The sequence below is a fragment of the Pyrgilauda ruficollis genome, unplaced genomic scaffold, assembly GCF_017590135.1.
Source record: "Pyrgilauda ruficollis isolate IOZ18807 unplaced genomic scaffold, ASM1759013v1 scaffold7, whole genome shotgun sequence".
Lineage (NCBI taxonomy): Eukaryota > Metazoa > Chordata > Aves > Passeriformes > Passeridae > Pyrgilauda > Pyrgilauda ruficollis.
The window spans coordinates 10,696,006-10,721,647 of record NW_024528821.1 but is presented as its reverse complement, the minus strand read 5'-3'; the positions used below and the strand labels follow the sequence as shown (position 1 = coordinate 10,721,647).

Sequence of the window (25,642 nt, the reverse complement as noted above, 5' to 3'; positions counted from 1 at the left end):
CCTTGTGAAATGGAAACGGAATGAAGTGATCAGGGGCTGCGTATTTACTGCTTGGCTGTTCCTTTCACTGCTCTGCACTTCAGAGGTAGAATAAAAAGGTAATCACAGCAAATGACAGCTTCAGAGTGGAGTCTGATTATAGTCAGCTTTGTAACTGGAGCTCAGAACCAACTGGTATTTTCTAGACTAGACTTGGAACTGAGCTATAAAGAAATACAAGACTTAACTGCTCCCAAATCAGCCAGAACAGAACAAAGGACAAGAAATAATTTTTAAGATGTTTTTTTCCTCAAAGCAAACGTAGACTTTGGAGTAAGGAAGGGATGCTGAGCAACCTGACAAAGGAAAAGTGAGGAAAAGTGAGATGCACCAGTCTGGTCTGAAGTTCACATGGCAGACTGCCTTGTGCTGAAAATGCCTACAAGCACAATTCAGCAGCTCACTCAACACATCCTAAGGTGGCTGGATTTTCCTTACAGCTATAGGTTTCAGCATCTCAGCACAATTTCAATCCATGTAACAGAAGCATCCTGCACATAACTAGCACTCCTTATTTCAGTTACTTTGAGCAAACACTGATTCTTTTTGGTCTCCCAAAAGAAGGATGTGTTTCAAGGTTGTGGGACAGGGCAAATTCAGCATCTGCTTCCATGAGAGCTGGTAATATTTTATGTCAGTCAGGATCATCAAAAATAGTGTTTTATTTACATTTACATTTTCATATTCAAATTCAATACAAATTATTAAATATTTACAACCATTTCATTTGTACTATAGCTAAGAAAATTCATTGCTTCCCCCCCCCAGATTCTTAAGTTATTTATTGGAGACAAAATCCTACTAAACAATAGAAACTAGTCAAAGATGCAGAGGTAAAAAAATAAAGTGCATTTATAAGATGTCCTTAGTTACCTTCACTGGACAAGGCCAAGTCACTTACTACTGAGGCACCCAGTGTTCCTACCTGACCCCATCTCAACTCCACACAGAGGACAGACAGCTTCTCCAACCCTCTGTTACTCACAGGACATCGGCTCTCCCTGCAGCTTGTGCACTTGAGCAAGACTATGTACAGCAACAGTCCAGCATTTTACAGAGACTGGATCATTTCTGAACAAAACACAGCAGATCCTTTCGTGAGAACCTATCTGTTCATCTTCGGCTGAGTCTTTCCTGAAGTCATCCCAGACTCCCACAAAGCCAGGACTCTGGCATATTGCTGGTGCTAGAGATGGTTAGAGCTCCAAATCACTTGAGGATCTTTCAGACTAACACACTAAGGTTAACGAGGTTTGAAGAGTTCCTGCAGTTGTTCCCTTTACAGTAAGTCAGATTTGGCCTGTCAGCTTGCAGCTCTCTTTTCTTCCCCTTTAGGAATGTGTGGTTGGCAGGCTGGAGTTGAGAGGTAGAGAAATCAGTCGGTTACTAGAGAACCAAAGACACTGTGGACAAAATCCAGTTTGACAAGCATTAGTTTGCACTTTCTCCTATCAAAATAGTGCACCGAAACATTAAATACCATGTTGCTTTAAACAAAACTGTCTCATAAATAAGTATCAGAACAGATCAAAATAATTTGTTTACAATGAAAATCCACTTGAATGAAAATAACAAACAAAAAAACCCAACTCAAAACAACTCCCAGTGGAGACAACTATGACGTACAAAATCTTCTCACTTAAACAACTCAAACACGGTAGAGAAGCTTTGCTGAAGATGGAATTTTTGTTTTAGTTAAAATCTGCTGGTTTTCTTGATATTTAAGACAGCTTTATCTGGAGAGTGTTAAGACTCCTGTGGGAAATACAGTTTTAAGAAAGGCAAACCATACAATTACGATTTGGACAAGTCTATTTATCTAAGCATTGCCAATGCAGTATTTTCTGCAGCAGTCTTGCAACTTTTGTTTTATATGGAATGGCAGTAGGCAGCTCCTTGCAGAAGGCTTGCACCACGTGGCTGGGCATGTTCTTAGAATGTGACTTCACAAACAATTCTGCTTTCACAAACTTGTGTTTCATCTCCCTCAAAACCTGGGTTGTCACCATGAGAAAGGACAGTCACAGTGGAGGGCTGGGACTCTTCACTCACAGGATGTGTGTTGTCATCTGTCCAGAAGAAAACCAAGTCAAGACAAGTTAAAAAGTGCTGCAGCCAAGTGTTGCCATCCTAAAGCAAACCACACAAACTTGTTTGCACAAGCTCAAAAAACTGCATTTTCCTGCAGAGATGGAAATCCAAGGCCATGCTCCAACTACCTCTCTCCTGCTGCCCCTTGTTGGTTTGGGAGCCCATTCTTGCCACTGCCTGTCCCTTGTGGAGATGCCTGCTCAGCTCAGTAGTGCTGAGCAAGCTGAAGTTGTGTGCTTAAGCCACAGAAAGCTACAGAATCCAACTAGTAGCAGGTCTTGTATCTTAAGGCTGCTGAAGGCAGGCATCACGAGCAACTCCTAGAGACCAGGCTCAGGATAAACTGAGGGGGGCCTGTGCTGATTTGGAGAAGGCCTTCTCCCTACAGACTAACCCTGTCTGGCTGATGTCCCTGTGTGTCCTTCCCACTTCAAGTGGGAATACACAAGAATGACCCATGTAATGTCATGGCCCAGCATGCCTTGAGCTGCTTAGAGGGATGGAGGGATGCAATTTCAATTTCTGATGTTTAGCTCATAGGAAGTGTCTTCTACTGGGGTGCTTCAACAGGGCACTCCCAAACACACCCCACTTGCTGTAGCAACATGTCCTGCAGGAGACAGGCAGCAAATCCCAAATCTTCCCATCAGCTAGGCTTCCCATGGGAAATAGAGCATCCCCTTCCTAAGGCCATGCCACAATTCAGGGGATAGTTACTTTCATTTGTTTACCTGCAACCTTTTAATTTTTAAAACCAACAGCAACACTGAGTATGTGTTTGTAAAGCTGAGCACTAAAAAGGCATTTTCAATTTGTTTGCTCTTGTTCAAAAAGATAAAGTATTTGGAAAATCTGATAGTCTTCACAAATTAACACTCTCTAAAGCCAAGGATGACTCAGCCTTGGCAAATCTGAAATTCAATTGAAGTATCTGTCTTCTCTATCTTGCACCATCTAAGCTAGAGCAAGACTGACTCCCCACAACTTTTTTAAGTAACTACTTAAAGCAGACAGATCTAGTAGCAAAACAACTCACTCATCCAAATGAACTCTCCAAAGAGACAAAGGGATAAGGGACATCTTTGGAAAAATCTCTTTGCTCTTGAAGTAGTAAGCCTCTGACTTTGAACTATTCTTTCATAGACTTTGGCTTTTAATTCACATTAATGTTGTGTCTCATTTGAAAACAAAGACCAAGTATCAGACCTAAGGGCTAAAACAAAACGGAAGATTAAGAAAACCCTGAAAAACAAAGTATTCAAGCCCTGTGAGATGCCATGAAGGCAACTCTCCCTAATTCACAGCCTAAGCAGCAAACTGCAAATGATCTAGCAAGGCAGATGAAAGAGTAGACATACTTTCTGACGGTGCCTGTGCCTCCTGAGCAGACTCATCTGGTCCCTGTACAGAATCATATCCAGATGATGCTGTTTCACTAAGATTGTCCTCTTCATTAACTATAGTAACAGTGGATAGAGGTCTTTGGCCACTGGATCCTGGGGCTTGCACAGGCTCAGACCGTGGTTCTGCATCCATCTTTGTGAAAAAAACAGAAAATGGTTAAATTACAACTTGGCAGGAGGGTGCATCTTTCTGGGAGAACAGTGCCTGCAAGGACTGAGTTTGGAGCACTTTTATGCAGAGGGAAAAACACAAAATGGAATAAAAGCTCTGCTGTTATCAGAGGTGCATCAGAGGTGAAAACCAGTTTCTGCCTAATTGAATGGGAAGTTCAGACACAGCTTCTGCATTTTTCCCCAATATCAGGAAAAGTCTTCCTTCCACTCACTGCAGATCTGCCTCCCTCAGACAAACTCTGGCTCACAGATTAACTGATCCAGGAAGCATCAGGCACTGGCAACAGCATCTTCCTCTGGCACTTGCAACAAGGAGCAATTACAAGACACATCAGAAACTCCTGATGTATCCCAGGAAGTCATGCAGCTCCAGAAATGTTGTACATGCTAACACCTTCACTTTTCAAGGGCTCCAGGTACTGAGCAACCAAGAGAAGCTGGTTTCAGGGACAGTGTGAGTTGTCAAAGTCTGCCTGAAGGTTTGAGAAACACCCTTAGCTGTAAGCACAAGAGTTAAGAGCGATTCTTCCGTCAGGCATGAGTCAGCTCTGGCTGACATTCTGCCCAAGCCTTTAGGTGATACCAACTCACTCAGCTGCAGGCTTCCCTAAAAGGGACACCACAATTATTCCTATAGCATCTGGCCACAGACATGGCACACCTGTGCTTGCCACCTGCACTCTAGAGGCAGCATGAAAAAGCTGAAGAAGTGGCCGTGACACCAGTGTAACACTGAGACTGGCAGCTGGCACCACGGCAGGCTGCTGGCTTACCTCCACACCCAACACTTTGAGGATGTCACATTTGCACAGAGGACACGTCCCGTGCTCCAGAAGCCAGGGGTCAATGCAGGTCTTGTGGAAGAAATGGCTGGTGGAAGAAGGTAGCAAACAGGTTAGGTTTCATACTAGGAAGATTGCTCATGTGCCAGCTATGAAGGACCCTTTTGCAACACCAAGAATTTATTCCTTCTAGAATGGATGACCTTATTTTGCCACAAGTTTCAGCTGAAAGTTCTGGACAGTTGATCTTTCAACCTGTAGCTGGTTTGTGCTTATTAGTATCCCAATAGAACTTGCTAGAATTCAGCATTAACATTTTTGCTACACCTCAACAGTCTAAAGCTGTTTTTCCAAAACTGTGTACAATACATTCCCAGCTGATAATTTAAATTATACAACTATGGACATCTCAGCCTTAGCTTTAAGGTTAACTTCTGTCATACAGATGTAGATGACTAAATAGCATTTGTTTCTGTTGTAATTACATAGGCAAATCATCTCACAGAGTTATGTCCTCAAGACAAATTGTACTCCCACCCATTTACTGTGTCTGTGCAACTACTCTGTATTCCAAGTGGATATTTGGCAGGCTGTACACTCAAGAAAATAAATATAGCTCAGCCATCACAGATGCAAATGTGTGCTTCTATTAAGACACTCATTTTCACAATCGGTTTAAATTAGGCCACAGATTTAGGAGGATGACTTGAAATCCTGTGATCTGCCTGTTCCCTCAGCCTAAATAGAAACAGCAAGGCAAACAAGCACTGCTCAGTATTAATCAACCACATCCAATGCTCAGCAGCCTACACTCCAGCAGGAGCCAAGGATTCTCCAATTCAGCTCACATCATCAGCACTTCCTTCCAGCTGCACCCACGTCCTGTTTAGAATAAAACCTGAAACTTTCTTAACTCCTGACTATTTTAGTCCTTGAACTTAATACTGGATTTGTGAACCTCTGCAACTATAAATGCTTTCAGTTTGACTCTCTGGGCAAGAATGCCCTTGGCAAATACCCACACCCCAGGGACTCAGATACCATCAATGTGATTCACAGGAACATTCCTTTGATTGGTTCTTTCACAGATACAGTTAAATGCTTTCACCAACTAGGGTCTCAGTATTGAGGTCAACCAACAAAATCAAGATTGTTCTTGCAGTAAATATTAGTTTATAACTCACATGAGGGAAAATTTAATATGGTTGATACTGGCAGATATCACCGCTCGTGAAGATTATCAAGTCCATGAGTCATTTTAAGCTAGCGTGCCTCTGAGCGTTGCACTTGGGCCACAGAGGAAGGAAAGATCACAAATGTATGTAAAAGCAGTCTCAGAGCAAATGCAGCTAATTTGTGTACAAAGAACACAATCAAAAGACGTTACTCCACTCTTACCCAAATAAGCCATGCTTTGCTTGCAGGTCCATAACAAGATTAGCAGGGTTTATAGGGAAATAATCAGAAGTCAGGTCTCCTATCAGGCAAAGTGTCTGGAGCCCATCTACAAGTTTCTGTACTCATGGCACTTAGTCCATTACTAAACAAAACTACCTACGAGCATAAACATGACTAGACAACTGGATAATCATTAACATACATGCTTCAAAGGTTATTCAGTTTGGGGTTTTTTTAAGTATTAAGCATTAGATCGAGGGAGATGGTTGATAACACCTTAGCAGACCAACTTGGTACTACCAAAACAGCTTAGAGGTCCTACTGCTTGGGAACAGAGAAAGCCTCTGTAAAACTGTAACCTGGAGCACAGGTAACTCCAGCTGAGATTTGCCAGTGCTTGACAGCACTGCTCAGCACACAACTCATTTTTCACCTTCTCATTATTATATTCTTCAGAACTTCATTTCCCTATATCAAAATGTTTCCAAGTACTTTTTGTAACCCTCCCTGAGGGCCATGACACCTCTTCCTTTGTACAATTTGGGCAGTTCATGTGGCAGCCCTCTGATTTTAGAAGCTTGACCAGAGCAGTTCCAGTCAGCAGGCACAGGTGGAAATCCCACAGAACAAGTTTCCTTAAGCCCTAAGGCAGCTTCATTGCTCACCTTAGGAGCAATCACATTAAAGCCTTAGTGCTTCATTACTGGGCTTCCTCAGCAGCACAGCAGTGAGATAACATAGGAGATAACTGTAGAAAAATAAACTGCTATAGCTCTATTTTGGTCTCTGTTTCAGAGGATGCATACAAGAATAGAAGTGCTTTCTTCTAAACTACAAAAGCCAGCACATTTTAACAAATTTAGCAGAAACACAACCCTCGTAGAAAACAGTAATTAAAGGGACAAGAAACAGGCAACATTATGCCAATTACCTGCAAGTTAGTGGTAACACTCTGATACACCAGCAAAGGTAGAAATCCTTAAAAAGTCCTGGCATCCCACTGAGGGACACTGTGGTCTGCCAAGTTATGTGTGTCGATCCACTCCCAGGGGAAGTGATGAACACAGGCCATTGGGGCACACTGCAATTGTGTATTCACACTGTTTCTGTGGTTCAAAACATTGTTTTGATAGATATTCAAGAAGTCTCACTGTACGACAACTTGAGGAAAGTTTGTTCACAAACATGGCAGAATTTTGGATAAAGGGCCAGTCTGGAAGACAACTTACTTGCAAGTCAGAACACGCATTACATCATTCGGTTTGTACTGCTCAAAGCACACAACACAGGAATCTCCATCTGGAGCAGTTTCCTAAAACAGTGAAATGAAGTTACAGCTTTAATGCACTTTGAAAGCTTCCTCTGAACAATCAGAGTTACTGCAGACAAAGGGGTCATCCATGATGCTCCCAAATATAATCTTACATAAACACATTTTGTGGATTACTCACAGTCAAGCTGACACTTCAAAAGAAGCATTGAAAGTTTAAACCCATGGTTTAGAATTCCAGCTGAAACTGTTATTGGATTACTGGAGGCACTAGTGTAGAGGTTTAGAAACTGCTGCCTCCAGTTTTAGTTACAAGAAGAGCCAGAGAAGCTGATTAGATACTAGTTTATGTTTAAGCATTTATGCCAGCAAATTAGGTCGTCTCACATCAGCAAGACTACAAGCAAGCAGCTAACAAAATAAACTGGTTTATACTGAATAGAAGTCTTGAAGCCTGGAAAAGGAGCTGATCTGAAAGAGGAACTGTCTCTGCCACCAAGAGTTACAGGCTCAGAGAGACTTCTGCGTCCTCTCCAGTACTAGGAGCTGCCTGGGTTTCATGCCAAGGCTGTGCTGCAGTGCAGGGGAGATCACAGGGTCAGTCCTACCTTGTCCCCTTCCTTCAGGGTGCGCAGCTGCATCTGTTCAATGGCCTTCTTGGCCCTGGCCCTCAGCCGCCGCTGCGACACAAAGCAGTCCTGGTCAGTCACTGCCATTGCTCTGTTCATTTACTAATACTTACCCCGGTGCCTACTGCAAGCAAGCAAGTTTTAAAACCCAGATGTTATCAAAATAAGCCAAGTAAGCATGACCATACTATTTGGAGTCAACATGAAACTGAGTTTCAGGACATACTGATGCAGTTCCTGACTGCATGACGAACTAAGACAGCATTTATGTCTGCTTTGGTTGTACCTAACCTTCTCACAAAGCACAGGAATTATAAGGGTCTTTTAGTTTGAGAAGATGCAAGATAATACCTTGATCACATTAGACCCAGCCAAAACAAACAGAGGCTTTCAAACTGACTTGGTACAGAAGACTGAACATGGAATTCAACAATCAATTGTTTTATGTTATACTCACTTTAGGACACCTTCCTGCCACAAACATTCTGATGAAAGATGAGAAAGATCCTTTACCAATCAGCCCACCCTTTACCAATACACCCTGAACTACTCCTCTGCTTCCACTGCTTTACAGCTTTCCTGGAAACTATTGCTGTCCAGCTGTCACTGCAGTACCTGGAATTAGCCCGGGACACAGGCTGGTGCTGTTCCACTGACTCAAGGAATGGGACTGTCCTCTCCCTACCTGGGGCACTTCAGGCAGCTCTGGCAGTGCCATCCCCAACACAACAGTAACCTCAGGGACAGACTAGACTCAAGTTTTGCAGGTAACCAAAAAGCCTCTTTCCAATTCCACTGCTCTGTGCAGGAGTCCCACACTGCTGCCTTTCCAGCATTCCATCTCCTTAGGCATTTTAGCTAAATGTGACATGAACTTTTCCAAGTGCAGTACTAGTGGCACAAGTACAGAAGGACAAGTGGGACAAGGGCTGTTGCTGACACCTAACAATCTTGCAAGGACTGGCCATTCAAGTCTGTGTAAGATTCCTTGTGCTAAAGCAGTTAATAGCAAACAAGTTGATTTACACATCCCCGTGGGACCCTGTCAAATAGTTTTAGCACAAAATGAGCTATTTTTGTATTAGTATTGGTTTTGTGCCCTAAGATAAGAGGATCCATGTGCATGCTTCAGGAGTTTAATAGCTGGCAGCTACTAACAAGGAAGAGACACATACAATCCAAAGGTGAGGGATGCAGACATGCACATTTGTTTAGAAACAAGAACTACTGAGGTTTTCTTGCAAGTTTGTGAAGTTCTGCTGAAGACATCAATATATGTTTCTGTATGTCACTTAAGGTTAACTTTGAAATGACGTTGTCCTTGTCAAGGTTTGAGACTGAAGCCGCAGGGCAGCAGCCACATGCTGCTGCTTACTGAGGCCCCCAACAGTGTGAGCAGCAAATGTGGAGCATCAACTGAGCAGGAATGCAGCAACACAAGTACTTCTCAAACACGGCCAGAACTGTCACCACTACTTGTTATTAAAACTAAAACTAAAACTGAAAACTAAACTTTCTAGGAATGTACTCCCACATACAGTATCTCATCTGCACATCTAATGTCAGGCCAAGCATATTAAACAGGACCCAACTGGCTGCACTGTTAATAATTACTTGAAACAATATTTTAAGTTTTGCATGGGCACCAGTTTAATTGCTCCTCATTAAATGCATCAATGACAAAGTCACCTTTAACATTGATTTTGGCAAGTACAGCAGAACACCCCTCCAGGGGATGGAGAAAGGTTGCAGAAGAAGCTTTATGTTGAATAGTCTATCAGGATATTCGAGCTTGGAATGTCAAAGCATTTTGTGAAGCCAGGTTTTTCAAGAGAGTGTGAATCATGAATTATATTAGAACTATAAAATCCCCAACACAGAAAAAGCTAGAAAAAAAAAAAAGCTAAGTTGAAGAAATAGAATCAAGATATTACAAAACAGGTCAGGTCCCAACTTCTATCCAGGCTCTGGCAGGTAGTAGTGAGGTATCTAAATGGGAAAATTAGGTTTGGAGTCACTCAGTCTTAAGTCTTCCTTGTTCAAAGCTGCTAATTTTACTTGCAGCCCTTTCTGCATAAGGGTGCCTTCCTGTCATCCTGTGAGCATGGTCATGGCAGTGCAGACCAGACAGCTCTGAGGAGATTGGGAACTCCTGCTTTTCTCCTGTAAGCTAAGGAAGTTCTTCCCCACAGGTAACTATTGCCATTGAAGCAGTTTGAATTGTTAAAAGTTGAGCAATTTGCCTCCTCCAAAGCCATTAATTAGGTAATTTCTCAGCTGCAACATCTAATCTTTATGAAATCAAAGGAAGCAAAGACTTGAGCTGAAATTAGAAACCAGGCCACTGATAACATCATGGGCCATTTTGCTCTATTAAGAAAGGTTACTATATTGAGAACTGAATTTGTCAGTACTCCACTGACTAGAAAGGTAGAAATCCACCTACCACACTTGCCTCAATTTTCCAGCTTCCTGCTCACTGACCTCCCAATGCAGGAAGAGACTGCAGAGGTGGAGACTTGAATTTCAGGCCCAGAAGAAAAGATGCATTCAAGAAGGAACTAGCAGGTTGCACAGTGTAGCTTGCTCAAGAGGAAAGAACTACTCTGGTTTAACTGTTAGGTTAGGACAGATGTGCTACCAAACTTCTCTTTTCACTTGGATCAGAAGCTGACATGACTGGCTTTTCTCAATATTCACTCAAGTCCAAGCAATCTGGGTTTTCAAAGGGCTGAACGGTGACAGGAAAGCCACCAAGATGTACCACACAAGCCAGGAAGTTGTCTGACTAATATTCAGTACTTCCTGGAGCCAAAGCACTTAAAACTCTCAAACTCTGGATCTACACTAAAATCCAGTCAGCAGCTAACAGGGCACATGGCAGCATCACCTTTTACTAGTTCACCTGAACTAACAAGCATTTTCTTGCTATTCTTTACTTACCTAATCACTGTGAGGTCAGTCTGAGAAGCCAGGGTATAAAAATAATTGAAAACAATTCTGGATTGTCTTTGAGTTTCACTTGACAGCATAGTGTATGTTTACCCCCTGACAGCAGAGAAGCTTTCTTGTATTCTTATACTCCACAAAGCACTTCTTGGGGCTCCTTGATTTCAGTTCTGCTGAAATCACATGGAACTGGCATGTCATTTATCCATGCTATTTTTTCAACCAGCAGCAAGCTCCTTGTGCACATGGAAGCCAAGACTTCTAGCCAAGCAGACTGGATTTTCCCAGTACCAGCTATCACTGAGGCATTAATAACATCTGCAGTTTCTTGAAAGCCTTATAGCTCACTATGGCACTCTTATGTACCTTCTAAGGAGGAAACATTTAAATTTGATTTAATGAACAGTGCTTAGGCCACCCAGATTTTCCTGCTCAGATTTATTTAGCATTGTTAAACAGAGCTGTGAGACTAAGGTAGATGGCAGGGTATTGAAGGAGGGGATTCATCAGCAGGAGACTGCATCTCTGTCCACAAATGTCAGCAAGAGAACAGCATCAAGTTAAAGGCAACTCCACATTTCATCCAGGAGTGGCAATGCTACATGTCACAGGCAGATGACAGCTTCCAATATTTCCAACCCTGAGTCTGTCACTGTAATTCTCAGAAAGCTTTCAGTCAGAAAGCAGCTTTCAACAAGCAGCAGCCTCTCAACCTGTAGCTAAAGTCATGCCCCATTTTGCAGGCACACTTCCAGTCGTGTCTCCTGTTATGGCAAGCACATAGGCAGTGCTGTGTGGGAAGGATAAGGGTGAGCTAAAAGCAGTTTAGCTCTCTCACAGCTCTCACTACATCAGCATTAGGGCTACACTGCAGTTCAGGGAATTATTTGTAGGCAACACAGTTAGCTGAGCACAGTCACCTTTTCTCCACACAGTTTACTCTTGGCTGTTCTTCACGAAAGTTTTAAGCTGAGCAAAGATGTATCTCTTAGCATTTTAAAGATCACACAAATTCAGTAATTTTGGTACCTAACCAAAACGTACAAACCTCAAGACCCACACCAAGGAGGGACGGGGGTATAAAGAAATAACGGCACAAACTCACCTGCTCCCGGGACTGGGCCCTTGCCATAATGAGTCTCCGAGCAGAGTAAGAGACATAGCAGCCCACAGTTGCTGCTGCCACAACAAAGAAGGACACAGAGATGAAGAGGATGGTGAAGATATTCATGGAAAGACTGCGCTTTTTGCCCACTTCGATGACCATGGTGACTTTCAAGCCGCTCTGAATCCGGTGCAGGATTTCCATGCCCTTCAGGTTGCCAATCATAATTGCAACGATCTTTTCAGCACCTGCAAAGAAGGGGAATTCATGCTCAGTTCCCAGGTGTGGTATCAGAGGCACTGTCTTAGATGTCCTGCTTCAAGTGCTAAAGAAATGGCTGTGGGAAGTTTCTAAATAGTATTTATAGATTCAATATGAACCGATGGAACGAGTGTCACCACTGTGTGTTAGTCCAGCTCAAAGTGTGTCCCATTACCTATGAGTGGCTAAGTCAACCATGTTTAGGATTCATTCCTCTCCACAGCATTCCTCACTCCTATATAGGACACAGACTGTCCTATTTTAGACACAACACTTTGGTGATTTACATTTTAACATGCCTTTGAACTACATGAAGTTAAAAATAAATCCTCTACAGAGTAAGGTCACTGGGGATTGTGATATCTGTATAGGGATTGCTTCCTGTAATGGATCCAACTCCCTCCCTGCTCCACTGCTGCCTCTTAGCACCTCTTTTCTAAATTTGACAGTATTTTGAGTACCTCCCCAGACACTAAGCAATCAAAGACATAGATCACCCTTCACTTCTGTATTTTCAGCAGCAATAGAGAAATTATTGAGGGAAATTGCATTGTGAAGTCTAAGTGTTTTTATGAGTTTCTACTGCAGATTCAGAGGGAAGCAAATATGAAGGGAGATGTGCTCAACTTTTAAACAGTTGGGGGCAAGATGCCAAATGCCATCCTGATTTTAACGACAGGTTTTATTGGCTTAATTGAACACCACAAGTCAAAGGAACCAAGGTGTTTACGGTAGGAAGAAATTTCAAACAACTCCAGTCAAGCACAGACCAGAGCAAACTGGTTTCCTTTCAGTGACATGCAAAGGTTGAGGACACTTGATACCATTTGCAGAAACATTAGAAAGTCCCAATATAACAGAGAGGCTCTTAAGAGGGGGAAAAAAAGGGAGAAAGGGTGATGAGTAAATTATCACTGCTCTCTCTAAACTAAATACAAGAAAAGCAGATTTGAGACCAGCTAATCAGGAGTCTCACTGCATTAAACCATCACCTACAAAACATTCATAATAGACATTGCATGGGGGAAGAACAAAGACTGGTACAAAGTGCTATTTTTAGCTAACCCCCCAGCCAAACATTCTTTAATGGGAAGACCAATTGTTTTTCCCTCTGCTGAATTACTCAAGTTATTTCCCTCTGCTGAAAGTTATTCAATTTTCAGCTACCAAAAAACCCTAGGATTGGTGTTAAACCACAAAGGCTGTCATTAGAAAAAGTGTTTATTAGTTTTCCAGCTTGTTCACATAATGCTTGTGATCCAACACAGCAAGTAACTTTCCTCAGTGGGACAAAATTCATATTTTATTCATAAAGTTCATCATAAAGACAACGACATCACACAGAGAAGAGAAAAAAATAAGTCTGCCAGACTGCAACTACTCTTAAGGATGAACTAGGGCTTATACATCACATATAAAATGAGCTGGAGTCAGGTGTTAGCAGCAAGTAAAGAAGTCAGAAGCTGAGACTTGCTTTCACAAGCATGGAAGAAAGTGTGGAAGAACAGGCTGCAACAATGAAAAAATAAAAAGCCTGCCAGAAAGGCAAAAAAACCCCTATTCCCCTATATTTCTGCATGTCTCACAGTAAATCTATCTTGTAACCACACATGCACAACACAAGACACAGAATAGCAATTCCTGTTAATGAAATGTCACCATCAGCCTGTAAAACCATTCCAGCTACTAAGCCATCCTTCGTGGAAAATTTTACCCTTAAAGAGGAAAACCTATTCCATTTGAGTTTCAGAGTGCATAGCTCACAAGGATGCCACAAGGAGTTTCAATGCTCACTGACACTTCTCAGCCCCAGAGGTTCCTGTTGCAATTTCAGCTCTGTTTAGATGAGCACAGGTGAGTGGCCAGCTGGTGGCCTTGACACTGGCACGAGGGCAGAAGAGAGTGGCCGTTTCCATCAGCACACGTTTGTGACAACTTTGCGCAAGAGCATCACCCCCACCCGATACTTCCTGAGCTGCTGCTTGGGTCCCATTACAACAGGTACTGAAACATGTTATGGTGGCCTTGAGACCACCAGCCTAGACAGAGGCTCCTGACAGGGCTTGGCCATCATGCAGGAAACAAGGTATTTGAGGGGTGTCTTAGGTTGCAATGCAAGATGTAACCAAAAGTATGGATTCAATTACCAGCTGTTAAAACCAGGTGGGGCGGTGTTCTTCATCTCCTCCACCAGCCATCCCCCCTCCAAGGGGACATCTTCCATTAATGGGTCATTGGGTCTCACTGCATGACTGATAAAGTGACATCATCCCAGCGTGAGATGTTCCACCTGGGGGAGGAGCCAAGCATTCCTACCTGGATATAACCTGAGATTTGGAACACCAGAGCAGCCTTTTCCCACTAGATTCCCAGAGGAATCCCATCTACACCACCCCTGGACCTTCAGAGGAAAACCACACCCTTCTACAGGATCACTGCTTCAACAGAACCACATCTGCAGGAGGACTGCAGCCACCATTAATTGCACGGCTACCAACACCCTGACCCACTGGGTGTCAGGCTGTCTGCTGACTCTGTCAGTGGTTTTGTACCACTGAATTTAACTTTCCTATTAAATTGTAGTTCTCACTTGGGATCTCCCACTGGTTTGCTGTCAAACCAGCACAAGGGGACACCTGCAGAGGTACCTCAAGTTCAGCAGCTGCTCTGTCAGCTTTTTCCCCACCCAGACTCCAGCAAAGCAGAGGGAAGTCAGCTGTGCACAGCAAAAACCTCACAGAAACCCAAGTTCTTTGCCCAGGTGTCAGCTTTTGTGGTTCAGCTGAAGCTTCTGGAACAGTTTTTAAGGGGCACTAGAAGGTGAAATTATTCTGCTGCCTGTTTAGCTGATGATGGGCTCATTGCTAAACAGAAGCAAGACCTGTTCAGTTAAACATTGCCCAGCCTCTTTCCTTTCCCATTTCCTGTGAAACTGGAGAGGGAAAGTTACTCATCTCTTTAGGAAAACACAACCTGCCTCTATGGGTACCTCCCAAACTGTAAGGCAGCAGCTGGTCAAAATCTGAAGGAAATGGGCTGATGAAGTACACAAACCCCAATGGTTTGGGGCTGGGAAGTGCTGGGGCACAGCACACTGGGCCCACAAGGAGAATGCGTGACTGGGATCAAAGTTTCACCATCCTGGATCAGTTTGACTTAGATGTAAGTGCAGTTGCATCTATTTATAGCAGTATCAATACCTACACAAAACTCTGCCCTGCAAAGATTTCACTTGTTCTGCCAGTACACTTCTGCTCCTAAACATGAAGTGACAGCTTTGACAATTCAGTAGAGAAATGAGATGTGTAAGGGAGGCATAGAGCAGGGAGCATTAACTTTTGCCTAGTACACACCTGACTTTTCACATTCATTTAAGGTGATTATTGTAATCCAGTGCTACATTTTGTGGGCTACAGACAAATCTATCCTGAACCAAGCAAGCTGTCAGGCCTGGAGGACACTTGCCCCACAATATTTAAAACACAATGGTACCTAATCCGTGCCTTAAAAATGCTCACTTCTAGCAATAAAATCACAATCTATTAATGCATTAAAACACATCAAGGCAAGGTACAGACCTCAAGGCCAAATAAATCCAATGATCAAAGCCAATTCAAGAACTCCAAGTCTCTTCCTCTACCCTCACTCAAAACCAATTTCTCAGCTCATTCATGCATGGCAACCATTTTGCATTATTTACACCAACCAAATTCAGCTTCAATTAAGTTATGAAAGACCCCTTCATTTTGGTTTAAAGGCCTCAGTGTAACTTTGGGCAAATTCCATAGATCTTTCTCTTCTTGGACAGTGAGAGCCAAACCTCTCTGATGTTTCTATCACCACTGACCAAGAACAGGATGTAAAACTGATGGACCCTTTTTCTCTTTGGAAACAGACCGAGCTACAACAGAGTTTAGTGAAAATATGAGAGGAAGGCAATAGTCTTGAGGGTGTTTTAAGAAAGAAGGTATGAAACATGCTAAGTAGGCAAGTTGTTTCAGAACAAGGAAGAAGCTAGTGTGCCACACACAGCTTCCAACATTTTGGATCCCATCATTTTTTCCCCCCAGCTTGCTCAGAGTCTGAAGTTTTGCCTCATCTTTAATCAGATGCAAATTAAATGCCCACAGTTTTACCAGTATTCCTGCACTCTGTCCAGAGAGCACCTTGTGCCTCTGCTATGGCACAGCCACGCTGCTTCTCCCCAGGACCAGCACAGCTCACCCCAGTGTTCCCAGCACTCCACTTGGGAATATCCCCAACCCATCCTTGCTGCTGGTGGGATCACCAATCCATTTCAACAGCCCAGCTGGCAACCACATAAGCCACCCACTCAGAAAAAGCAGAATGGAAGAATTACTTTTGATTTTGAATGTTTCATATATTTTTTAAAAAATTTTAAAAAATAAGGGAAGCGCAGACTTTGGAGTTTGAATTCTCAAAGAATGAACAGGTTCTCCTTAACCACAGCACCAGAGCAGAAATGCTATCTGAAGGTTCTTTCAGGAGACCAAATACAACTCCAGCCTTGGTGCCTGGATCATTTGTTTTTATCTACAAGATATGGTGCTTGCAGCACAGAGCAGTAATAGTTCTGCTTTATGCCAAAAGCGCTAGAGATATTCCCCTGGCACCCCTCCAACCCCACCATCAGCAAAAAAGGCATGAGGAGATCAAGCTATCTCCTGTTCTTTAACATGAAAGACACTGTCAGTTTACACTCCAACCATTTCGTACCAGTCTAGCACACGTGGCTCCTCAGGCATGTACGAGGAGTATCCGATAGCCTATCTGTCATGTTCAGAAAAAACAAAAACACAACGTCTTGAACACTGCTTATCTCACTGGACTTGAACAATAAGAAACGGGATTTCTGGTGGTTATCAAACAGGCTGGTACAAGCTTACTGTTATCTGTTACAGTAGGAGGAAAAATAAACTAACAGTGTACACAGGCTGAGCTGGTATTATCAACCTTACGTAATTCACCTCGGATGACAGGCCAGCACTGCACATAAAAGCCATCAAGTCTCAGCAGCACTCCCCACTGCAGGGGCACGAGGGCTCTCCCTAACCTCAAACACTATGAAGCCAGACCCTGCAGGCCAGCTCTGCTCTCATCCACGGTATGGTGTGGATAGAAAAATAAAGTGCTGATTGCTGTCATCCACACAAACAAAGCAAAAATCTCATCAGGAATGTGCCCATGCCCACAACCATCCTCTATCCCAGACACTGTCAGAGGAAACACCTTTATTGCCCTGTGATAAGCTCTCCCCTTTGCAAGACGGGAAGGTGATTGAACTCATAGTTCAGGAGCAATATAAGCCTGGATAAGCTGACATTGTAGGCTTGTTCCTTCTTCCCCTATTGTGCATGTTCTGCCCAAACATCACCTGGCACCAAGATAAAAGAGTAATTTACATTCAGGTTATTTTGCAGTTATTTAAAGCTATAGTCCCTTATGATCTAAATTGTTTGACTGAACTGCCTTTTTCCTCACACTATTACCTAAGCTTAATTAAATCTACTTTCAGCTTGCTTTACTTGACATATGGCACTATGTCTGATCTCTTCCTCCTGAATAGACAAGCCTTTCCACATACAGGGGCAAGCATTCACACAAAATCATGGAATGGCTGGGGTGGGAAGGTACCTCTGGAGATCATCTAGTTCAACGCCCTGCTAAAGCAGGGTCACCCAGAGCAGGCTGCACAGGATCACATCCAGGCAGGTTTTGAGTATCTCCAGTGAGGGCGACTCCACAACCTCTCTGGGCACTCTGTTCCAGGCACCTTCACACTAAAGAACTTTCTCCTCCTATTCAGATGGAACTTTCTGTGTTTCAGATTGTGCCCACTGTCCCCTGTCCTGTTCTGGACACCACTGAAAAGGGTCTGGTCCCACCCTCCTGACACCCACCCTTAACACATCTGTGTGCCCTGATGAGGTGCCCTCTCAGTCTTCTCCCCTCCAGCCTAAACAGGCCCAGCTCACTCAACCTTTGGTTGTATGACAGATGCTCCAGTCCCTCATCATCTTCACAGGCCTTCTCTGGACTCACTGCAGGTGTTCCATGTCTGTCTTGAACCAAGGAGCCCAGAACTGCACACAGAACCCCAGATGAGGCCTCACCAGGGCAAATTAGAGGGGCAGGATCACCTCCCTTACCTCTTCCTAATGCACCCCAGGATCCCATTGGCCTTCTAGGCCACAAGAACACACTGCTGGTCATGGACAGGACTCCACCAGCGTATGTGGGGTCTTCTTCACAGAGCTGCTTAACAGAAGATCAGCCTCAGCCTTATGGGGGTATTCTTCCCCAGGTGCATTCAGTTGCTAAACTTCATCAGGCTCCTCTCTGCCCAGCTCTCCAGCCTGTCCAGGCCTCCCTGGATGGCACCACAGTGGAATATTGGAGGTGGAAACCAACCTGCACTCTATTCAGTTTAGACAGTGTTATTATTTGTCAAGTAAAATCCAACAGTTACCAACCCTTTTTTCTCCCCCTCCCCCACTTTGAGCCTTAAAGTCTTACATAAATGCTCCATCCCCTAAATCTCAGAACATTTACAACATGAAATCATCCTCTAAAACAGCAGCCAGGACAGTAGCAATTTTCAAGGGCACAGAAATGAATGAGATCTTGTAGGACAGCTCTCTTCACATGCTGCTTGGTCAGTGGCACCTGCAAGACTAAAGTACCACCTTTCAATCTAGCAAACAGCATCTAAAACCTCCTGGAGAAACAGCAAGCAAAATTTCTAATGAAAATTCTTTGGTGAGTTTGCTCAACAGTTTTCAGCAGTTTTGATTTAGTAAATACATTGCTCACCCTCTCTGAGTGAGAATGAGCTCACCACTAATATCCCTTGCTCTCCACATGCTGGTGGCAGCTAGGAGTTCACTGGGAAGAAGTGAGTTTGAGAAAGCTGATGGTAAAATGATGTAAATGGGCACAGCCTCAGCCAGAAAGCATCTGTGTGTGAAAAGACGACAGGTCACAGGGAACACAGTGGGGAACTGTGCTGAGCTGACTGCTGTGTGCTCACCAGCACATTCAAGGCTGGAGGCAAACAAGCACTGTCATTGTTTTAGCTACATGATGTCCCTCACAATGAGCCTCTGCTACCACAGCTGTCACTTAGGATTTTAATTCATCCCTTCACATTTCAGCAGCCCAGTAAACCCAAAGTGCAAGGGCACTTCACAGACCTATTCTAGGCTACCGAAGGGTTGATGCCTACCCTGCAGTTTTCCATGGCACAGAGGTACCTAAATTATATCCTAAAGAGCCGGGATCAGAAGCTGTCAGTAGCACCAATTAGCCCCATCCAGTTTCTCAATGCCCCTCCTGTTTGCTCACAGACTGCTGTGCTGGGGGCAGCCCCAGTCACTGTCACTCCCCACCATCCCCTGAGGGTGGGAGATCAGGGTCACCAGCCAGACCCAGATGCTACAATTGCTTATCTGAATGCCACTACAGCTGTGACATTAATTTATTCTAAACCAGGCAGCCAGGAGAAGCAAACTGAGTTTGAGCACACAAACACAAAGTTCAGCACATACACACCAAAAAGCAATTCGCAGATGCAAAGAACTACAAACGCCAGACCCTAGACTGCAAATACCATCCAGGCATAGCAGATGCATGCAAGGTCCTGCTCAAAAAAAGGAAAGGCATAATGATCTGCAGAGGTTCATCTGGCCGTGGCCAAGGAACATGAGAGAGGAAGTGTCATTAATTAGACCCTCCATCCTCATTCCTCTCCTCAGATGTTCTCAGCACAAGTCTTTACTCACTGCAAAGAAAGATGCACTATTTGTTTGCATAAGGCTTACAAAGTCTCAGCACAGCCTGCCTTGGGATTACAATTCTGACTCAATGTTTAATGGTTCTACAGCTCACATCAGCCTTTGAATGCCTTGGCCAAGTTTTAGGTTGTTTCTGAAGATCACACATCACAAAAAGCAGTGGAGCACAGCCAGACACTTCTGCCATACACTGTTTTCTCTAAACATATTTCACCTCAGTGAAATTCCTGCAGAATAAGTTAAGTAGCAGCACTACATACTTAACCTTCCTTCCCCTTTCACCCACTGATGCATGTTTACACTTGAACCAGATCTTGTTAGCCTGATTCACGCTGTTACTGCTTGAGGCAGAATCATTCAGTTGTGTTCCCCCAGAATAAGCCCTCTGCAGATCAGGTGATGTGCTTCTCAGGTCTAGAGTTACACCATAAGAGAGAAACCAAGGAAATTTACCACAGTTGCTTTCTGACCTGCAAAGAATCCTTCTTCAGCAGCTGCAAGGAAATACTGAACAGCAAAGAATGCTTCCCACGGGCACCACCGTGCCCCCAAGCCAAAGCCACCCAACAGCCTGTTCTACCTTAAGGCAAGGTCCACCTTTAATACAAACCAACTCTTGCCTTGCACTTTTTTCCCCACATGCTGTGTTTTTCTCCAATCAAATGTCTTTTTTCAGAAGGTCAATAGAGATTACAGAGAGGTGCAATTATGAGCACACAGAACTGTACTTTGAAACCCTGCTCAGCCTGACACAGAGCGGTACCATCTTAAAATGTGCACAGTTAAAACTCAAGTTTGCTAATTGATATGGGTTTGTGCTTATAAACCACAAAGTAAATTTTACTTTGGACTCCATTAAATTCTTCACATTCTACCTGTTAGAGATGATTAGGCAGGATTTGATCATATGTGATTTGGCTATTCAATGCATTCTGTTGTTTTAATTGCCAGAGTGGTTTGCTTTTGTTGGGTTGTTTTTGTCATTTCTTTTTTTTTAAAGTTGGCACACCAAAAGGTTATATGAAGCACTGATGCAATGAAGAATTCATCAGACTAAACATGATGATTACAAGAAAAAAAGTCTCTGGAAGCAGGATGACTAGGACAAACACTGCTGCAAATACAGGCCCATTTAAGTCTCTAAACAAGAAAGTTGCTTCAAAAGCCAAGTATGAAGGCTCTAGAAAAAGGCATAGTACACTTTTCGAAAAGCTTCTGTTAATAACTGTGTGTTTTGTTGCTACAAAAGTTCTTTGAAGAAAAGTACATTGTGCCATACAGAGCCCACCCACAGAGATCTTCCTTCTCTGCCAGGCAGATGGCAGCTCCATGCCCCACAGGTGAGAGGAGAGGACTCAGGACTGCTGGTTTAATTCCCCCCAACCCCAGCAAAGCCATCTCCTGCTGCTTCCCACTGCCTCAGCTTGGAGGAAGTGCTTGGCCTTGCACGGTTTCACTCGATGGTACATGGCCCCAGTCAGAGCAGAAATGAAGCCAAGTAGGAAACCCAGATTGCAAAGTCAGCACTAGCACAGCTACAGCCACTGCAGGCAGGGTGGGAGGTGTAGGTGCACGAAGCCCATTCTTTAATGGGCACAGCCACATTCCCCCCTGGCTCCAGGAGAGTCACAGCACCCAGTGCCACCAAAGAGGCCAGGAGAGGAGAGCCACCCCAAAGCACAGCTCAGGAAAGGGCACCATGACCAGCTCTTACCTCCTAAGTTTGAGGGGTAGTGCTGTTGGCTGAGCTCATCAGCATTACACAGGGGATACCCTGCACCTGGCAAACCAAATGAGGCTGGGGACTCATTTGTAGCCAGCTCCATCTTGGCCCTGCAGTGTTTGTCCAGTTTGACCACAGAGCACTGGCCCCAGCAGGGGTAGAAGGCAGGGGTGGCCCAAGCACAGCATGTCACCAAAACCCCACAAGCAGAAGGAACAGCATCGCCGTGGGAAGAGCCACGAACAGGGACTTGCAGACAGACACAAGGATAGAAAAAGAGCTCAAGTCCAGAGAATAACAAAAGGGAGGGTGGAACAGGAAAGAAAGTGAGGGACTAGAACAAGGACAAGCAATAAAAGCAACAGCAGCAACAAGCTTAGCCGAAGCTTAACTCAGTAATTGTGCTACGACATGGCAAGGAGGAGTCAGGCAGATTAAATAAGTGGTTTGATAGAACTGTCTTCTCCAAGGAGTCTCTGTCCTATTTGTCTGCAGTTCAGCTGGGAAGTTTCAACATGCCTTCAAGTATCCATCCCATCATGCAGGATAATCAGGACAGTTAGAGCCACTCTGACATAAATGCCCCAAGCAGAAAGGACAGCACAGGAAAGGAGGGAGCTCCTCCTGGAGCAAACCCTGCCAAGAGCCCCTGGCTCATTTTGAGAGGCAGCTCCCAGCAAGGTTAAGATGCTGTAAGTCACCCAGCAGGGAGGATGGAGGAGGGGCAGGAGCACATGGTCCTTCCCCTCAAGAACAGGTTCAGCAGTGACCTACCCAGGCCAGCAGTGCCAAGGGAGCTCCTCCAAGAGCTGCAGGATTAGGCAGGCACACGGCGAACAGGGCTCAGGGCAGGGACGCTCTGTCAGTACAGCAGGAGGAACTCGCCCTGCAATAGTCAGATCTCAATAGCATTTGTCAGCTGATGATTTGATTACATAAGAAAGCCTTGCCTCAGAAAGGCCAGAGCCTATACAGACTGTATGTTTTGAATTCTTACAGCAGAGCAGCAACTGTCCTACAGCTCTTTAAGATTGCAAGCTCATTAAGACAGCAAACCTCCAGAGGCAGCTACTGTTTTCTTGTCTCACCAGAACACCTGCCTCCACTGCTAACAGAAATCCTCTCCAAAACTTCTAAGAGGGTTGCTGCAGGGATATAATTATTTTTCAAACCACTCAGAGGTTTAAGACGCAGTATTCATTCTCATTGTTCAATTTCTCTCCAGAAGATAGGGCTTCCCAAAGCAGTGTCACTTCACAGAACTCCAACACACCCAGGAGGATGCTTTTCTGTCCAACAGCTGGGCAGAGCCACCAAAGCCACTCATCCTGTCGCATACAGAGCACCTGCTGGGACTGTCACCAGAAGGCATTTACACAGCTTTTAGCCTAGGTTTCTCAGGTAACATCAGCCCAAAACACAGCCAAATCTCACTCTTCATTTGAAAGATGGGCAGGTCAGGAAAAACTTACTTCCACTAAGTAGGAGACTTTCTATAGCAGGAGAAGAGGAGCTCTGTTACCAGCCTGTGCAAACTGGAAAACAACCTTTAAAGACCTTCAGCTACTTGCATTGGAAGCAGCATTTTGCTGCTGCAAAGTTACTTACAGAAGAGTCTCACACTTCGCTTATGTCTGAGCTGGTTAGTGCGCAGGGCATAGGGAGAAACAGCACCTGAGCCTGGAAACCCAGCCTACTTTACAGCCCCAATCAACTCCAGTCTTAAGAGGCATTAAAAACCTCAGCATCCATCACCTCTGGCGACCACAGGCTCAGGCCAGAAACCCAGGGCCCGGCCAGAGCCCGCTCGTCCTCAGCCCCAGCAGCAGCCGCAGATTTCGGACACGGTTACTCATTAATCAGAGAAAAAACAACATCACCAGCGCCTGAAACAGCACTGGCCAGTCCGGGCAGAAACTCCTGTGGTGCGGGGAGGCAGCGACATTCCCGGCTGTTACCGAGGAGCCGCGCCGCGGATGTGCGGCCGGGCCGTGCCCCGTTCCCGCAGCCCCCGACGAAGGGAGGGAGGGCGGGCGGGAAGGGGCCGCTCCCAGCGCGGGGACCCCTCTCTTTGCGAGCCCCCCGCCGTTCCCCGGCGCTCACCGTGGTGGGACATGGGCAGCACCTCGTTGCCGGTGCCGCGGTAGTTGTAGATGACGGCGGCGGCGGCGCCGCGCTCGGCGGCCAGGCGGATCTTGTCGGCGAAGGAGCAGCCGCCGCCGCGCTCGATGAGGGCGAGCCAGCCCGGGGAGCCGCCGGCCGGGGGGGCCCCGCTGAAGTTGGTGAGCGCGCTGCAGGCATTGAAGGCGTCGGGGCTGTCGGGCAGCAGCAGCAGCCCCTCGGCCGACTGCAGCGGCGAGTCCAGCCCGTACAGGCCGCTCTCGCCCGCCTCCCAGCCGCTCCGGTTGCGGTCCACGCCGTTCTCCCACGACACGTTCAGCCAGGCGGTCCACGCCGCTGCCGCCGCCGCCCCGCGGGGACCGGGCGGCGGGACGGCGGAAAGCAACGCGGCCAGCGCCAGCAGCGCGGGCCCCGACGGCATCCCAGCACGGCCCAGCCCGGCCGCCCCGCCGCCTAAAGCCGCCGCCGCGGCTGCCGGGGGAGGAGCGGGGCCGCCCCCGCCGCGGCACGCCCCCGGCACCGCGCGGGACCGCGCACCATCGCACTATCGCACCATCGCGCTATCGCACCATACCGCACTATCGCACCGCACGGCACCATCGCACCGCACCATCGCACCGCACCTGCTCCGCCCGCCGCCGCGGGAACCCCGCCGGGAATGGGTCCCCACCGCTGCCCGGGAGTGGGGACCCCGGGCGCTGCGGTGCTGTGCGGGGTGCGAATCCGGGCGTCCCCCTCGCTGTGTTCTGCCCGGGCGCGGTGTGCCACCAACGCACGTTTCTCCCGAGGGGATGCGGAGGGTCACCCGCCCGGGCCACCTCTCAGAAGTGATGGCTCCTCCTGACATCAGCTCTCGGGGTGATGGGTGATCCCCCGTGTGCCGCCCAGGAAGGGTGGCTCACCTCCTCCATCACCGCCGCCTCCTCCCGCAGCCCGCCGCCGTGCCCACAGCGGACTGAGCACGGGGACTCCTGAAGATGCCCTGACACTCCACAGCGGCCCGGAGACACAGCGGCACCAGCACACGGTGCTCAGCCGTGAGCCACCTTGCTTCCCACAGCTGAATTCATGTTTGCTGGATACTCAGCGGCACGGTGTCAGTCCTGACTGATGTTGTCTTACAAAATACTGGGTTAGCACTGGTCCCTCACTGGACTGGCCATTGCTGTCCCAATCATTTGACAGATGCTATAAACCTGCCACTTCAACCAGCAACCCCTTTTTCTAGTTATACATTAGTTGTGTTTGCATCATTAATTATTATTTGATCTATGGAACGCACAACAAAAAGTCCTGTTTCTCCAGGGCCCTGCAGTTTTTTTGGGGACAGCCGGTTTGCATGCACCAGTCCCTTGCTCCAGCACTTACACACTTCTGCCAAGTTGTCCCGCATCAGGCAGTGCAATCAGAGTGCTGGCAGAGACATTGCAACCACGAGTGTGAAATGCTGTAGAGCCCTGCCAGGGAATTAACAAAGGAAAATGACATGAGAAAGAACATTTCGAGCTCCTCTTCTCCAGAGAGCCACTCTTTTGACGGAGAGGCCTTGCCTCCTATCAGCTGCTCTGTGGGAATCGCCCCCAGCCCCAGGAGCCTTTCAAACACATCCCAAACAGCCACATCACTATGCACAGGCTGCAGCTCTGAGACCCCATCACTGAGAAAGGAATACTCTGGGGCAGTGATTACTTAGCCCAGGATCAGCTGCTGCCCAGGCAAGCAACAACAAAACTAGTGTAAACACAGAGTTCAGAGTTTCTCATACGAGTCAGCACCACTCTGTTTTTACGCCAGGCTCTGGGCTGGTTCTGAGCCTGTGTGACTGATAACCAGTAATGTGTCATCTGTCTGTGGTGCCCATTGCCCCTGTGCTAAGAGCAGCA

At 45.9% G+C, this 25,642-nt stretch overlaps 1 protein-coding gene across 1 annotated transcript; it reads right to left on the bottom strand.

Annotated features, from left to right (window-relative positions):
- Positions 1–1,613: 1,613 nt before the first annotated feature.
- RNF128 (ring finger protein 128) lies at positions 1,614–24,180 on the bottom strand. The gene is made up of 7 exons (XM_041485231.1): positions 23,742–24,180; positions 11,841–12,088; positions 7,766–7,837; positions 7,117–7,199; positions 4,481–4,577; positions 3,489–3,666; positions 1,614–2,108 (listed from the first exon to the last, which is right to left on the bottom strand). Exons 1-7 carry the CDS (start codon positions 24,178–24,180, stop codon positions 1,972–1,974), a joined length of 1,254 nt encoding a protein of 417 aa, XP_041341165.1. The 3' UTR covers positions 1,614–1,971.
- Between the last annotated feature and the right edge of the window lie 1,462 nt (positions 24,181–25,642).